The sequence below is a fragment of the Mus pahari genome, chromosome 9 (assembly GCF_900095145.1).
Source record: "Mus pahari chromosome 9, PAHARI_EIJ_v1.1, whole genome shotgun sequence".
NCBI lineage: Eukaryota > Metazoa > Chordata > Mammalia > Rodentia > Muridae > Mus > Mus pahari.
Window position 1 is genome coordinate 46770555 of NC_034598.1, and position 13675 is coordinate 46784229.

Sequence of the window (13675 nt, forward strand, 5' to 3'; positions counted from 1 at the left end):
AGATCTTTAAATATCTAACACCAATCCTTATCAAACTAGTCTATAAAGTACAACAGAAAGAATAGCTATGCCTTCTTGTTTTTCAGTTAAACTGCATGGAATACCATTTAACCTATCCTTTTAACTTAAGGTGGTGTCTATTATTGATGGCAAGATTTTTTTTTTCTGGAGGCATCAGAAAAATAAATCATATTTTCTAATAAAATAGTCTGTGTTTTTCATTATGGAATTAAACTTAATAGTAGAGGTATTGTGGGAAAACATATATTAATTCCTTTCATTTTGTTGATTTTGTGATTTTTATTCAGATTGTTTTTGATTACCTGTCTGGATATTATTTATTTTCCCCTGTGACCTCTTGGATGTGTTTATTATTCCCTTCATATTGAAGAAGTCCTTCTTGTATACTCTGTAAAGATGGCTTAGTAGTCATAAATTCCCTTAATCTATTTTTAATATCTATTTTTATTTTTTATTTCTCCATCAGATTTAACAGATACTTTTGCTGGGTATAATAGTCTGAGTTACTAACTACTGTCATTAGGATTTAGACTTTTTCTAGGCCCGTCTGCTTTAAGAGGTTTCTACTGAATAAACAGTAGATACTCTGATGGGCCTGCTTTGTAAGCAACTGATCTTTCTCTATTTCAGCGTTCAATTGCCTTTTAAAAAAATGTTGTGTTTTTAATGTTTTAACTACATTGTCATGTGGAGTTTCTTTTTAGGTCTTTTTTTTTCTTGATCAGAATGTTTATTGTCTTTATGAAAAGATCTTCATAGAAAACTGCTTTAGCAGCCCTTTCCTGAGCTCTGAGGAAGCTTGTCTTCTTTTGAGCAACTCGGTCTTTCTTCTGGGCAAGAGACATTTTGGGATGATTCCACCTCTTCTTTTTCACTTCTCTCATGGACTTCTCATAGACTGGATTTTCTCGGATAGTGGCATGAGCTTTCTTAGACATCTCCTCCACCATATCTGGAGTTTCGTGGTTCTCTATGTACTGAGAGAACTGTTTCTTGTACGCATCTTCATCTTCCTCCATTAGGTAGTGCATGTAGTGACCCATGACGTGCTTCCAATGTGTCTCTGCATTGAACTCCTTACTTTCAGAGTCATAACCAGGGAATCGTTTAGTACTGCGAGGGATAGACAAGTCTCCATCCACAGCTCCCTTCAGGTTCCCAAAAACTATATTGCCAGTTGTAGTTCGGGCAAGACCTGCATCCAGATAGCAAGTGAAGGCACCAGGCTGACCATCAATGCTTTCAAAATTTTATTCACATCCATTCACCTCCACTTGGCCTTCATAGATCTTGTCCATACCAAACCTATTCAGAAACCTGCGGGCCAGCAGCAGGCCAGTGCAATAGGCTGCAGCATAATTTGTCAGGCCAACTTTCACACTGTATTTTGGAAGTTCATGTGCCTATGCTGCACAGACAATCATATCCCCTTCTATATGCAATCTGGCAGATGATATCTCTGTTAGTTACATGAACTATCATCCTATATCTGGGTGTTTTGTACTTATTCTTGTCCAGGATCACCAATTGTTTCCGTGCATAGTAGTTGTTAGTTTTACCCTCTTGCTGCCTTCTAAATCTCACTTGGTATTTTTTAAAGTAGGCCTTATTCTTGACAACTTTCACAAACCCCATCCTGCAGAACAGAGACCCACAAGCACAGCTCCACGCAGACCTGCAGAGTTGGCTGCCCTAGTGGGAAAAAGACTGGAGTCACGTACGCATGCCTCTTTTTAGGTCTTATTTATTTAGTGTTGTTACATGGTTTTGCCAATATGAGTATATCTCTCTATATTTGGAAATTTTTATTACATTATTTTATTAAAACTATTCTCCAGTAAATTATTAAAAGTATTACTATATGCCTTATATATAGTAATCTTCTCCTCCTATACTTATAATTATAAGATGAAGCTTTTTCATGATATCTCAAATAATTTCTTTTTTGATCTTGTATATTAAGAAAAACAAAGTTATGAAATTCACAGGTTAATGAATGGAGCTAGAAATAATAATTCTTAATGAGGTAATCAAGACCCAGAAAGATAAAGCATCATGTTCTCTTTTATTTGTGGAAATTAGCTTTAAACCTTTTGATATCTTTGCTTTATCTTGGAATACCCATTACGACTAGGAAAGGAGGTAAGATATAAAACAGCAGAAATAAAGGGTAAATGAGAATAAAGGTACGGAAAGTGTTAAAGGGATGGGGGAATAGGAGAGCAGGATAAAAAGGGAATACAGGAAGGGATAACTAACACTAAGATACTTTCAAAAACTTATATGGAAATCTGCTACTGTAGAAGTATTCTAAAATAAATATATACATACACAGAAAATCACAATGTTAGAAATGGGTTACATCTTAGGAACTGCTGGACAACGATGTCCCAAAGACCCCTAAACATTACAGATGATTGCCAATGTTGCATTTCATAAATTGGCAGTAAGATCATATTGCTGAAAACACTCCATACATGAGTACTAGAACATGGAAAAATAAAACTGGCACCCACACAGAGACTTTGTGCCTATTGGATACCTTTCATTGTTCTGGAAGGTGCTATGCATGCTACCAAGGGAGGGAATGTTTATCATACTTATCCATTCGTGAATCCTGTGAACTTTCTTATTAAACTTCAGACCTGGCCCACAAGATGAAATCAACATCTGATATCATGATAAGTCCAAAAATTTGTGCCTAGAAAAGCCACATACTCTAAGGAAGAACCTAATAAAACTAGCACAATTATTCTGTCAGATAAACACAGTATTAAACTAAGTTGTAGTGACTTATTGTTATGCCCATAAATTAGAATCAGGAAAATGAAACCAGCTGTATAGAAAACAAAGCCAGGACACATTTGGCTAATAATACATCATGAAATTACAAAGCTTCTACATAGTGTCTCAAACAATCAAGTGAACAGTCAGCTTACAGAATAGAAGAAATTATTTGGTATCTACACATCTGAAAGAAAGTTCATATCTAGTCTATGCAAAACAGGAAAAGATTAACCCCTTTGAGAAATCAAAAACATAGTCACTAAGTGGGTTAATGAAAATAACAGAGCATATGAAGTGCAGCTGGCCAATAAACATGAAAAATATTTTGACTATACTAGTTCCAAAGGTTTTTATTGATTTCCAATTAAGATTAATAATTATTGATAAGACAAGCCATGTGTATTTCAGTAAGGGATTATCTAAATTAAGGCAGTATATGGAAGAGGAATTATCAGATTTTATTTATTAAGATAGGAAAACCCATCTTACTGGGATAGTAACATTCCATAGTTTGAGATCCTTTTTTGAATAAAAAGGAGGAGAAACCTGACAAATAGTAATTATGTTTCTTTGCATTTTGACTGGATGCAATGTTACTAGGGACTCCCTAGCTCTTGCTACCATGCTTTCCTCCAAAAGTAGAATTTTAACTTTGAAATGTGAGCTAAAGTAAACCAATCTTTTCTAGCATTGCTTAGGTCAGGAAACTTTTATCACAGCAGTAAAAATTAATACAATATCCATTAGAGAAATGCAAACTACAAGAGATTCCATCTGATCCTATTCAGACAAGAAAACAAATTAGAGATAGCAATGTCTTGTGTTAGACAGTGTCTACCCTGTTTTAAGAGATTAGAGTGACAGAAGACTTCAGATGTCAACTTATGACCTCTCTATATGGATGAGCTTTGATTAGTTGCACATATTAAGACTCCCTGAGCCCAATATGCTCTTCATTTTGCTTATTCATTATCCTGGTCTATGTGTGATAACATTTATAGTATTGAAATTGTTCTTTAATTTTTAAACATAAATCGTGATTTTTTTTTGCCAATGCTAGAATAGTTCTTAAAATTATTTAAAATATACAACCCATGAGAAATCATTAAATTGATATGTGGCAACATGCTAGCTAGATAATCAACTTTCAGGCAACTAGATTTAGAAGTAAACCCCAAATTAAATATGGGTAGTCATTATTAAATTTCACCAATGAACTAGAGGGCCTTTGCTAGGCATTGCCATATACTATTCTCTATTTTTATATACCTCACTACCAATTGCTATTGACAAGATAAAACTGACAACAGGAAACTTTTTTGGTGAATGGAATTCCAGAATAGGACCAATATTAATTTTGAGTGTCAGACCAAGATTTTGTTTTAAATGTGTTTTCTTTAATATTTATTTTCTTTTATTTATAAAAACTTTTATAAGTGTAGATTGAAAATGCTTCCTTTTTGGTGTAGAATTTACCATGAGAAGATCCTATTTGTCAGCCTAAAAGGATTCAGAGAAGGAAAGATAAAATCCTGTACTTTACATCTGATACAAATTTTGTCTTACTAAATCTGACCCTCTGTACTTTTCTTTGACTTTGTTCTGGAACACACAGATGTCTTGAGAATTGACATAATTTCTCCTCTCTCTGGAGAGCTGTCTCCCAGAAGGTGAGAGAAATCTTACTATTGTAACTGTTTGACAATATTACTCTGTTATTCCAAATACAAAGCCCTCATGGATAACTATGCCTTGTGCTTTGACAGACTTATTGGAGATGTCAGATGGTCAGGGCCTTTACTTACCTATGCATGATAGCTAATCTACATTCCTTATAAGTGGGCAAGAATCTTAGAATGCAGGAGGAGTCTACATTGCCTTCTTCAGGCACATATGTGTGGCTTCATAACACAATTCCCTGAATTACCTCAACTTTGACAGAACATCACTCAGAAATTCACCTTTATTTTCTTCTGAAAAAGACCTCAGAGATTTTTCAAGAATTCAACAGCTAAAGTTATAAAGGATATTAATTACACTTTTTCTTTGAGAAGGTTCTGTTCTAAAAGTGGGATAAGTATGCATTTGTAGGGTGGGAGTCATCTTAATCTCAAAGTAATTTTTTTTTATAGACAATTAACTTTATGTTTGTCATTTGTGGAACTAAACCAAACAACAACAAAAAGGGAAGCATCATAATTCTGTTTCATTCTTAGCAGAATCTGACAAACTACTATACTACACAAGGTAAAAGTAACTATTATAACATTTGCAATTTGATAAATCATAAATGTCACAACCTGACTCTTGTTTGGTAGGTGATCTGGGAAGGATTCATTTCCTGAGAGAGAATGTCTTCAGTCATAAATTTACTATTTTTCTTATGTTATGAACAATCAAGTTTGTAAAATAAGCTTATTAAATATTGTTTTCATTCTGCATCTTTATATCATTCAGCTACTACCTATTAGCCACAATAGATACACATTACAGTGATTAATTTGTATTACTAGATTCAGAAAGCTGTGGCAATAGTAAATATACAGAGAACATTTGGGCTTGATCTTGCCAAATGTAGAGTAAAGTAAATTCAACTTTAATATTAAAACATTATGTGGAATGAGCTAGAAATAAATCTTAAAAATTAAAACTGTGTTCATTCTTGCCTGTAGACAATTTTAAAGAAAAGTGAAAAAAATACATTATTTTTTAAAATTGGTTTATGACTACTTTAATCTCTTTCTCTACTTAGATATCTCACTTCTCTTTGGCCTGAAAAATATCATCTAGCTTGTAATTACATGCATACTTAATTACTAACTAGATTAATGAATATTCTATTTTTAGCTTTTAAAGCAGCCATGGATAATAACATACTATTTTACTGTTTTAATACTTTTATTTTATTCTCCAAGTAAATAATTTAGTAAAGTGGTTTTCATTTTCTATAACCTTTTAATATTTTCAGTTATTCCATTACTTACATTAGAATGGTTTATCACAAAATACCATGTACATATTATAAAATTTTAACTTGATAAACACCAATTGCTTTGTTATGTCCACAAAGGAATTTATCTTCTCTTTACATACAGAGACTCTGTGGCTCAAGGAACTTGCCCAAGGTTTCAGATAAAAGAAGGGAGAAACTGAACCAGAACCCGTATATTTCACAGTAAGTTCATGCTGTTCATGGTGCTATTACACAGCCTCTAGCTCCCCTCTGAGTACACATATTCCATAATCATTTATCATATGCATATTTGACTCATGTTTACTGATTAGTTCCCTTTTTGCAGGTGCTATATATCATACTCACAATATAGGAGTAAGAGTCATAGAGGGTCAGAAGGAGGTTACTGTTATGTGAAGAAAATATGAAGATAATATTAGAAAATATGTTTTGATCCATGAAGGAGAATTAAGGAATTCATATTAAAGATAAGTAAATTTACCTTAATACTCGAGAATATGGAAAAGTGAGCCAGGTAATGATCAAGAAGCACTTATTAAAGTACAAGTGCAGTACTAAGTCTCAAGAATGATCAATAACATGGATTCCAAAGCTGCATTTCTTCATGCGATTCTGACCCCAGTAGATGAAATTTTGAGACATTATGTTTTGTACCTCATTTGTAAATATGAAATATATTATCTCCTCATTTTATTATTTTATAGATTAAATGAGTGTGGCTGAAGCATTTAGGAAAATGTCTGTCATAGCAAAATATTATATTAACATTTATAATAATTGTTATTACCCATACTCAAAAATACAAAGTTCAAACTGGATATAAAATGGAGTAGATTGCTTTATAAGTAGAAGAACATAAGAAAGTCTATGTGAGCTCTCTAAGAAATGTGTTATTGTTGGTTGTGAAAGCATATGTAGAGACATTTTAAAAAGGCAATTTAAGCCTATTTTTCCCATTTTTATTTCCAATATATTATGTAAATATGCTGCACCCTTTTTTTTTATCTTGGAATTACAAAATCCAGGAAAAAATTAAAATAATACTTGCTGAACCTTGGGACACAGATCAGAAATCAGCACAGATCAAAAGGGAGAGGTAAGATAAGTGCAAGGCTTTCTAGGCTCTACAGAAGGTTTAAGATAAGTCTTGGCAACTCAGCAAGATCTCAGTATAAAATGCACATGAAGTGAGAAGGTATTGGGTTTACTGGGAGAGTGCATTTAGGACATTCATGAGATGTTAAGTTCAATTTCTAATATTATCAGTAAATGTATTAGTATTTCCTCTGGTAAACAAATCCTATGATATATGTTAACCATTTCTATAATTGGTTATATTTGTAACCACTATTTATCTTTAGGATCCCAAATAGATAATGGATATGGCAAGCTTTTTTTTTTTTTTTTTAAAAATCATTTAAAAAAATTATTGAAACTCGAAGCTAAAACTCCAAGTTTATCTAAATTTTAATACTAAAGTCTACAGTATCTTTAAAAACAACACTTAAGCTTCTTCCTGAATGTCATTTTTAACCATATGACATCTCTATCTCTATCTATCTATCTATCTATCTATCTATCTGGTACAGAACAATCATTTATTGGGTGAGGGTGCATCAATCTTGGCCACTGCCTTCCTCATGGCTGCCACCATGTTCCTCAGCTCCTCCCGCTTTCTCTTGACTTGGACGTGCATGCTTACCTTCTTCTTGATGAACTTGAACTTGAATGCGCACTTGTCCTTGGACACGTTCAGCAACTCCATGTTGCACAGCTCATAAGGTGTGAAGCTGCACACCTCCTGGATCATGTTCCACATGAACTTGGTTTGCTTAGTGAGGCACCTGCATGGTCGGCTGTGCCTTGTTCTTCATCACCTTGTGGCCCCATTGAGGCCCATGGCCATGGGGTAGTGGGGCCATGGCCACTGCTCTCTGATGCTTCCCCATTTTTGACCATCAATACCATGAAGTGATATTGAACTCAGTATGTAGATAGAAAAAAATGTATAGAAAGGTGATAATAAAAACACAAATGGCATCAAACATATGAAGGAAATGTCTAATTTTGCCATTTCGGGAAATAGAAGTAAAAGTAGTATTTGAATACTGTATCACTTGTTTGAATTCAGTTTGCCATGGTATGAGGCCAAAATTAAAAAAAAAAAATGTCAGTAGAAGAGCATTGCAAACCCTAGTCCTGTAGCAGCTGTTTATAAGGTCAAACTAAGAGTTTGTTTATTTTGCCTTATGCCTCTCATCAGGTCTCTTCCATGGGCGACAGGGAAACAAGCAATCACTCAGATATGACTGACTTCATCCTTGTAGGCTTCAGGGTCAGCCCCGAGCTCCATATCCTCCTCTTCCTGCTCTTTCTGCTTGTGTATGCCATGATCCTTCTAGGAAACCTTGGGATGATGGCCATCATTATGACTGATCCCAGGCTGAACACACCAATGTATTTCTTTCTAGGCAACCTCTCCTTCATCGACCTCTTCTACTCATCTGTTATTGCACCGAAGGCTATGAGCAACTTTTGGACCGAGAGCAAGTCCATCTCATTTGCAGGCTGTGTGGCCCAGATCTTTCTCTTTGCACTCTTCATTGTGGCTGAAGGATTTCTCCTGGCAGCCATGGCTTATGACCGTTTCATTGCCATCTGCAACCCACTCCTGTATTCTGTTCACATGTCCACACGTCTCTGCACTCAGCTGGTGGCAGGCTCTTATTTTTGTGGCTGTATCAGCTCTGTTCTCCAGACCGGCATGACATTTACTTTATCCTTTTGTGCTTCTCGAGCTATTGACCACTTTTACTGTGATAGTCGGCCACTTCAGAGACTCTCCTGTTCTGACATTTTCATACACAAAATAGTATCTTTTTCTTTAGCTGGCATCATTATCTTACCAACTGTCATAGTCATCATTGTTTCCTACATGTATATTGTATCCACTGTTCTAAAGATACGCTCCGTGGAGGGAAGGAAGAAAGCCTTCTCCACTTGCAGCTCTCACCTGGGTGTTGTGAGTGTGCTGTATGGTGCTGTTTTCTTCATGTATCTCACCCCTGACAGATTTCCTGAACTGAGTAAGCTGGCTTCTTTGTGCTATTCCCTAGTCACACCTATGCTGAACCCTCTGATTTACTCTCTGAGAAACAAAGATGTTAAAGAAGCTCTAAGCAAACTTCTAGAGAAGAAAAAATCGAGTGGTTCATTTTTCCCATTCTACAAGTAGTGTTTTGAGTATTGATTTCATACTTTTTGTGGCCAATGGTAAAATTTTCTCCTAACTATTATAACAATGCTATTAGAAGCCTGTTGTATACAGTACATTGTCATGAATTATGACATATTTGTCCCTCCTGTAATTCTTAAATTCGTGGACATGTTAATGTCCTGGGGAAGCTTTTGTATATCATCCTTTCTTCCCATATCTAATAATATTCTATTTCATAAAGCATTGTGTGTTTCATAATGTTTAAAGTGTTTTAATCTTTACCATATTTATTAAATACTGTTTTTATTTAAATTTGATCTCTTTGATTGCCTTTTCCTCCTATTCACAATCTTGATAATCCACAAAATAACAAATTTTATTTTTAAAAATTATATTGGCTTTCTGTTTTTCAGTTATTAGTATATTGAGTGCTTATCAGTTTTACAAGTATTTATATGAAATCTTCACTACATACACTAATTTGAAACTTTCTCTGAGAAAGCCACGCATTGTGGAGTTCTTTGAGTCACACAAAATATAAATCTGAATAAAAGAACCAACCTAGAAGATGAATCACTGGCAAGTATTGAATATTCATTACCTCAATTTGATCCTTCTTAGTAATGCTTTGTGTTAATTATCAATGAGGTTATTTAATAAATATATAGAAGTAGATGAACCACAAAAAATAGTATGTCCTCACCTATCGCTCTGTGCATATTGATTTATTTAGTAAATTCTATCCGATACCTTTATACATGTTTTGGTATTGTGATAGGCATAGGAATGAATCACTTCATTCTTTGAGGTATTCACAGTATAGTATATGAGCTAAATCTCTGGGTAGTCAATTAAATGCCAAAGGCTGTATGTCAAAGATGCTCTTTAGGTCACACTTTGAGTTGACCTAGAGCTAATGGTTGGCAAGCAGAGATAATCTTGGTGATTAAAAAACTGGATTTATGGGTCAGAGATGTGACTGTGGGATGGCAACCCCATCCCTCACTTGATGTCTTCTCTTCCTTTCTGAAAGAATTACAGGGTTGGAAATGGAGAGGAGCCTGAGGAAAAGAAGGTCCAGTGACAGGCCCAAAGAGGCATCCAGTTCAAGGGGAGGTACCAAGACCTAACACTATTACTGAGGCTACAGTGAGCTCACAAAAAGAGATCTATCATGACTGTCCTCCGAAAGACCCAACAAGCAGCTGAAAGAGTCAGATGCAGATATTTTCACCCAATCAATGGACAGAAGCAGCTGACCCCTGTTGTTGAATTAGGGAAGGCTGAAAGAAGCTGAGGAGAAGGGAGATCCTGTAGGAGGACCAGCAGTCTCAATTAATCTGGACCCCCAAGATTTCTCAAACACTGGGAAACCAAACAGACAGCATACACCAGCTGATATGAGGCCCCCAACACACATACAGTAGAGGACTTCTGGATCTGTGTTCATTCAGAGATGATGCACCTAACCCACCAGAGACTTGAGGCCCCAGGGAGTTTAGAGGTCAGGTGTGGTGGGGGGTGGGGGAATCCACTTGGAGACAGGGTGGGGTGAGAAGAAGGTGTGGGATGAGGAGCAGGGGGAGGTTGGATGGGGGTGAGGAGTGGAATATGGAGTGTAAAAACTAAATTAAAAATAAAAAATGGATTTAAAAGGTATAAAGTTGAAAGTAGGGAAAATGACATGGTTAATACTACTGTTATAGGCCTAAAGTTTACTTCTGTTGTTGAGAAAAAGACATATTTCAAAAACTACAATTAGCAACTAAAAACAAAATTAAAAGACTAGTGAGCCAAAACTATGTGAAAAGAGATGCTTTTGTAATTTTGAACTAGAATCAATGTTTGCAGTGATTGCATGAACAGAAAAGCCAATGAGCAGAGCTAAGTTGAGGATGTACCCACCCAATTCATCAAACCCCTGGTTTGATTTTCAGCAGCAATAACAAAATGTCAATTAAAGAGCTTTTAGTAAAGTAATGTAATAGAACACTTCAATTTTATAATTAACATGTTTAGGAAAATCTATAACTAGCATTATCCTAAATGACAAGAAACTTGAAGCATTCCTGATGTAATTAATAACAATGCTACAATGTCATATTTTATCACATCCATTTAACCTTGTTCTAGAAGTTCTATATGATATAATAAGAACTAAAATTAATGTTTTGCAGCTTAATTTTATCACTTAAATTTTTTGTGTTGAAGCCTGTGGTGGTTTGACTGAGAATGACCCCATAGGCTCATACATTTGAATGCTTAGTCACCAGGGAGTGGAAGTGCTTAGGGAGTAGGAGGTGCAGTCTTATGGGAGTAGATGTGGTCTTATTGCAGGAATTGTGTCACTGGGAATGGGCTTTGAGGTTTCAAAAACCTACATCAGTCTCAGTCTCTCTCTTTTTCTCTGACTGCTGCCTATGGATCAGGATATAGCTCTTAGCTACTGATCTATTGTCTGGTCTATCTGTTCTCCTCCATGGATTCACATTCCAAAACTGTAAACAAGCCAATTAAATGTTTCTTTCACCAGAGTTGTCTTGGTTGTGGTGTCTTTTCACAGCAACAGAACAATGACCAAGACAAAGCCTAAATCTCCAGAGCTTCAGAATGAGACTATAGTTGATATAGTGTCCTCAAAGATGAAGTTAAATTTGGACTACAAGTGGGTCATGTATTTGTAGGAAGAAGTTCCAAGAACAAAGAGAATCTTCAGAGTTTCAGGTGCATAGAGCTTAACATATGCAGGGACACCAAGAGAATTGGCATTTAGAGATCAAGAGAAAAACCTCAGATGAGTTCACTCTGATAGTGGCTTCATGTTAGACATCAGCCTCCATAGCTATAAGAAAGTATTTTTGTGGTTACTATACCCAATTACTTGTATTTTGTTATTATGGACTGAAAAATTCACATGATTAGGTAATCCATAAGAAAAAACAACTACACTTGTTTACATACACAAAGATGTTTAGTGGAGAAAATCCAAAAGTCTCAGTAGCAGAAACAACAGAAACTTTCTGCAAGTAATAATTGGTTATAGTAAGTTTTCTGGAACAAGGTTAAAATACAAAAGTCCATTTATTTTCTACATACTATCAAAATTGCAATTTGAAATTTAAAACATGCTGTGGAGATAGATGATATAATAGAAATATACATTCCTAGTTCTTGTATAAACACAAATTTAACAATAATGCCCAAAGCAAAATACATTTGTGAGAATTCCAGGATATAGTTAAAATTTTGCAAACCCCCTAGAAATCCATGAATTCAAGAGTACTTTCATCAAAATGGATAAGTTTTTCCTCTGTGGAATACATATTCAGATACAACTGGTTCAGCTAAGTACCCAGATAATACCTTTACTTATGATTTCTACTTTACAGTAACATTGAAGTGGATGACAGAACCAACACGCTAACTTTTCAGAAGATTAAATAAAGAATTTTTTTCCTTGAATCATCTGAAGCTCAAATGAAATCAAGATAGCCTGGATATTAAGGAACTGCTGAGAGTACAAGTAACAACAGTTGGGTGACTTTCTTTATCCACCATAGCTAGGGCAGATAGGGAAAAGGGAAAGGAATGCAGTTTCAGTTTTATATGTCTGGAAGTAAGGGGTTGGGAAATACAGAATTGCAGAATCCTGGTTATTTGGAAGACTTTCAGAAGGGATGGTGTCATCTTGTCTTTTTTTAGGAGCAGTGTATATACTTTGAGTGTTTCTGAAATCAGTGAAAAGCTGTGGAAGTTGGTGTTATAGAATTAGAGAACTTTATTTCAGACACTGTCAACAGTGGGTTGTCATGTGCTCCTAACCTAAGGCAGAGAAATAGTGTGTCACGTCTTTTGGTGATATTATGTACAAAGGCATATATTCTCCTAACAACATTTCACATACTTTTATGAACTTGTTGGACTTATTAGGAAGTGTGTATTTTTTCATAAAAAGCCCCTGTATATAGGCTAGGGGATGAAAAGAGTTTCCTACCCAAGATTATGAAAGACACAGAGAAACAAACCACAAAATTAGGGGAAAAATGAAACTAAAATGAAATAAACTAGCAGAAGTAGAACTACAAACCAAACCAATGGAACCAAACACAAAATTTAGAAATAAAAATTACAGTAACTGAAATAAAAAACATCATTAGAGGAATTAAATAGCAGACTTTAAGTGGAATTAAGATGTTTAAGTAAAATTGAAAGGTTTAAAGAAATTATTTAGTCAAAAGAACCATCTTTTAAAACAAAGTAATTAGAAAGTAAAAAATGTATTCCAAACTTATATAGTATCAAAAAGTGTGTATTTTTTAAGTTTAAGAACACAAGAAAGTAGCAAGAAGCTTATTTTAATAGATAATGCTTGAAAATATAACAACTTGGGAAAGGAACCCAGACATTTTTTTTCTTTTTTATTGGATATTTTCTTTATTTACATTTCAACTGTTATCCCCTTTCCCAGTTCCCCCCTCCAGGAAACCCTGTATTCTATCCTCCCCCCTGCTTCTATGAGGGTGTTCACCTACCCACTCACCCTATTCCTCTTCCCCACCCTCGATTTCCCTACACTAGGGCCTCTATCAAGCCTTCATAGAACCAAGGACCTCTCCTCCCATTGATGCACGACAAGGCCATCCTCTGCTACATATGCAGCTGGAGTCATATGTGAA

General features: G+C 35.1%; 1 protein-coding gene and 1 pseudogene across 1 annotated transcript; one reads left to right on the forward strand and one right to left on the reverse strand.

Annotated features, from left to right (window-relative positions):
• Window positions 1–704: 704 nt before the first annotated feature.
• LOC110326082 lies at window positions 705–1665 on the reverse strand (annotated as a pseudogene).
• A 6302-nt stretch (window positions 1666–7967) lies between these two features.
• LOC110327024 (olfactory receptor 9K2) lies at window positions 7968–9113 on the forward strand. The gene has a single exon (XM_021205712.1). It carries the CDS (start codon window positions 8055–8057, stop codon window positions 9015–9017), a length of 963 nt encoding a protein of 320 aa, XP_021061371.1. The 5' UTR covers window positions 7968–8054; the 3' UTR covers window positions 9018–9113.
• Window positions 9114–13675: the final 4562 nt, after the last annotated feature.

What these genes read in the sequence shown, in the direction of transcription:
- LOC110327024 (XM_021205712.1), top strand. Translation starts at nt 8,055, where the DNA reads ATGGGCGACAGGGAAACAAGCAATCACTCAGATATGACTGACTTCATC.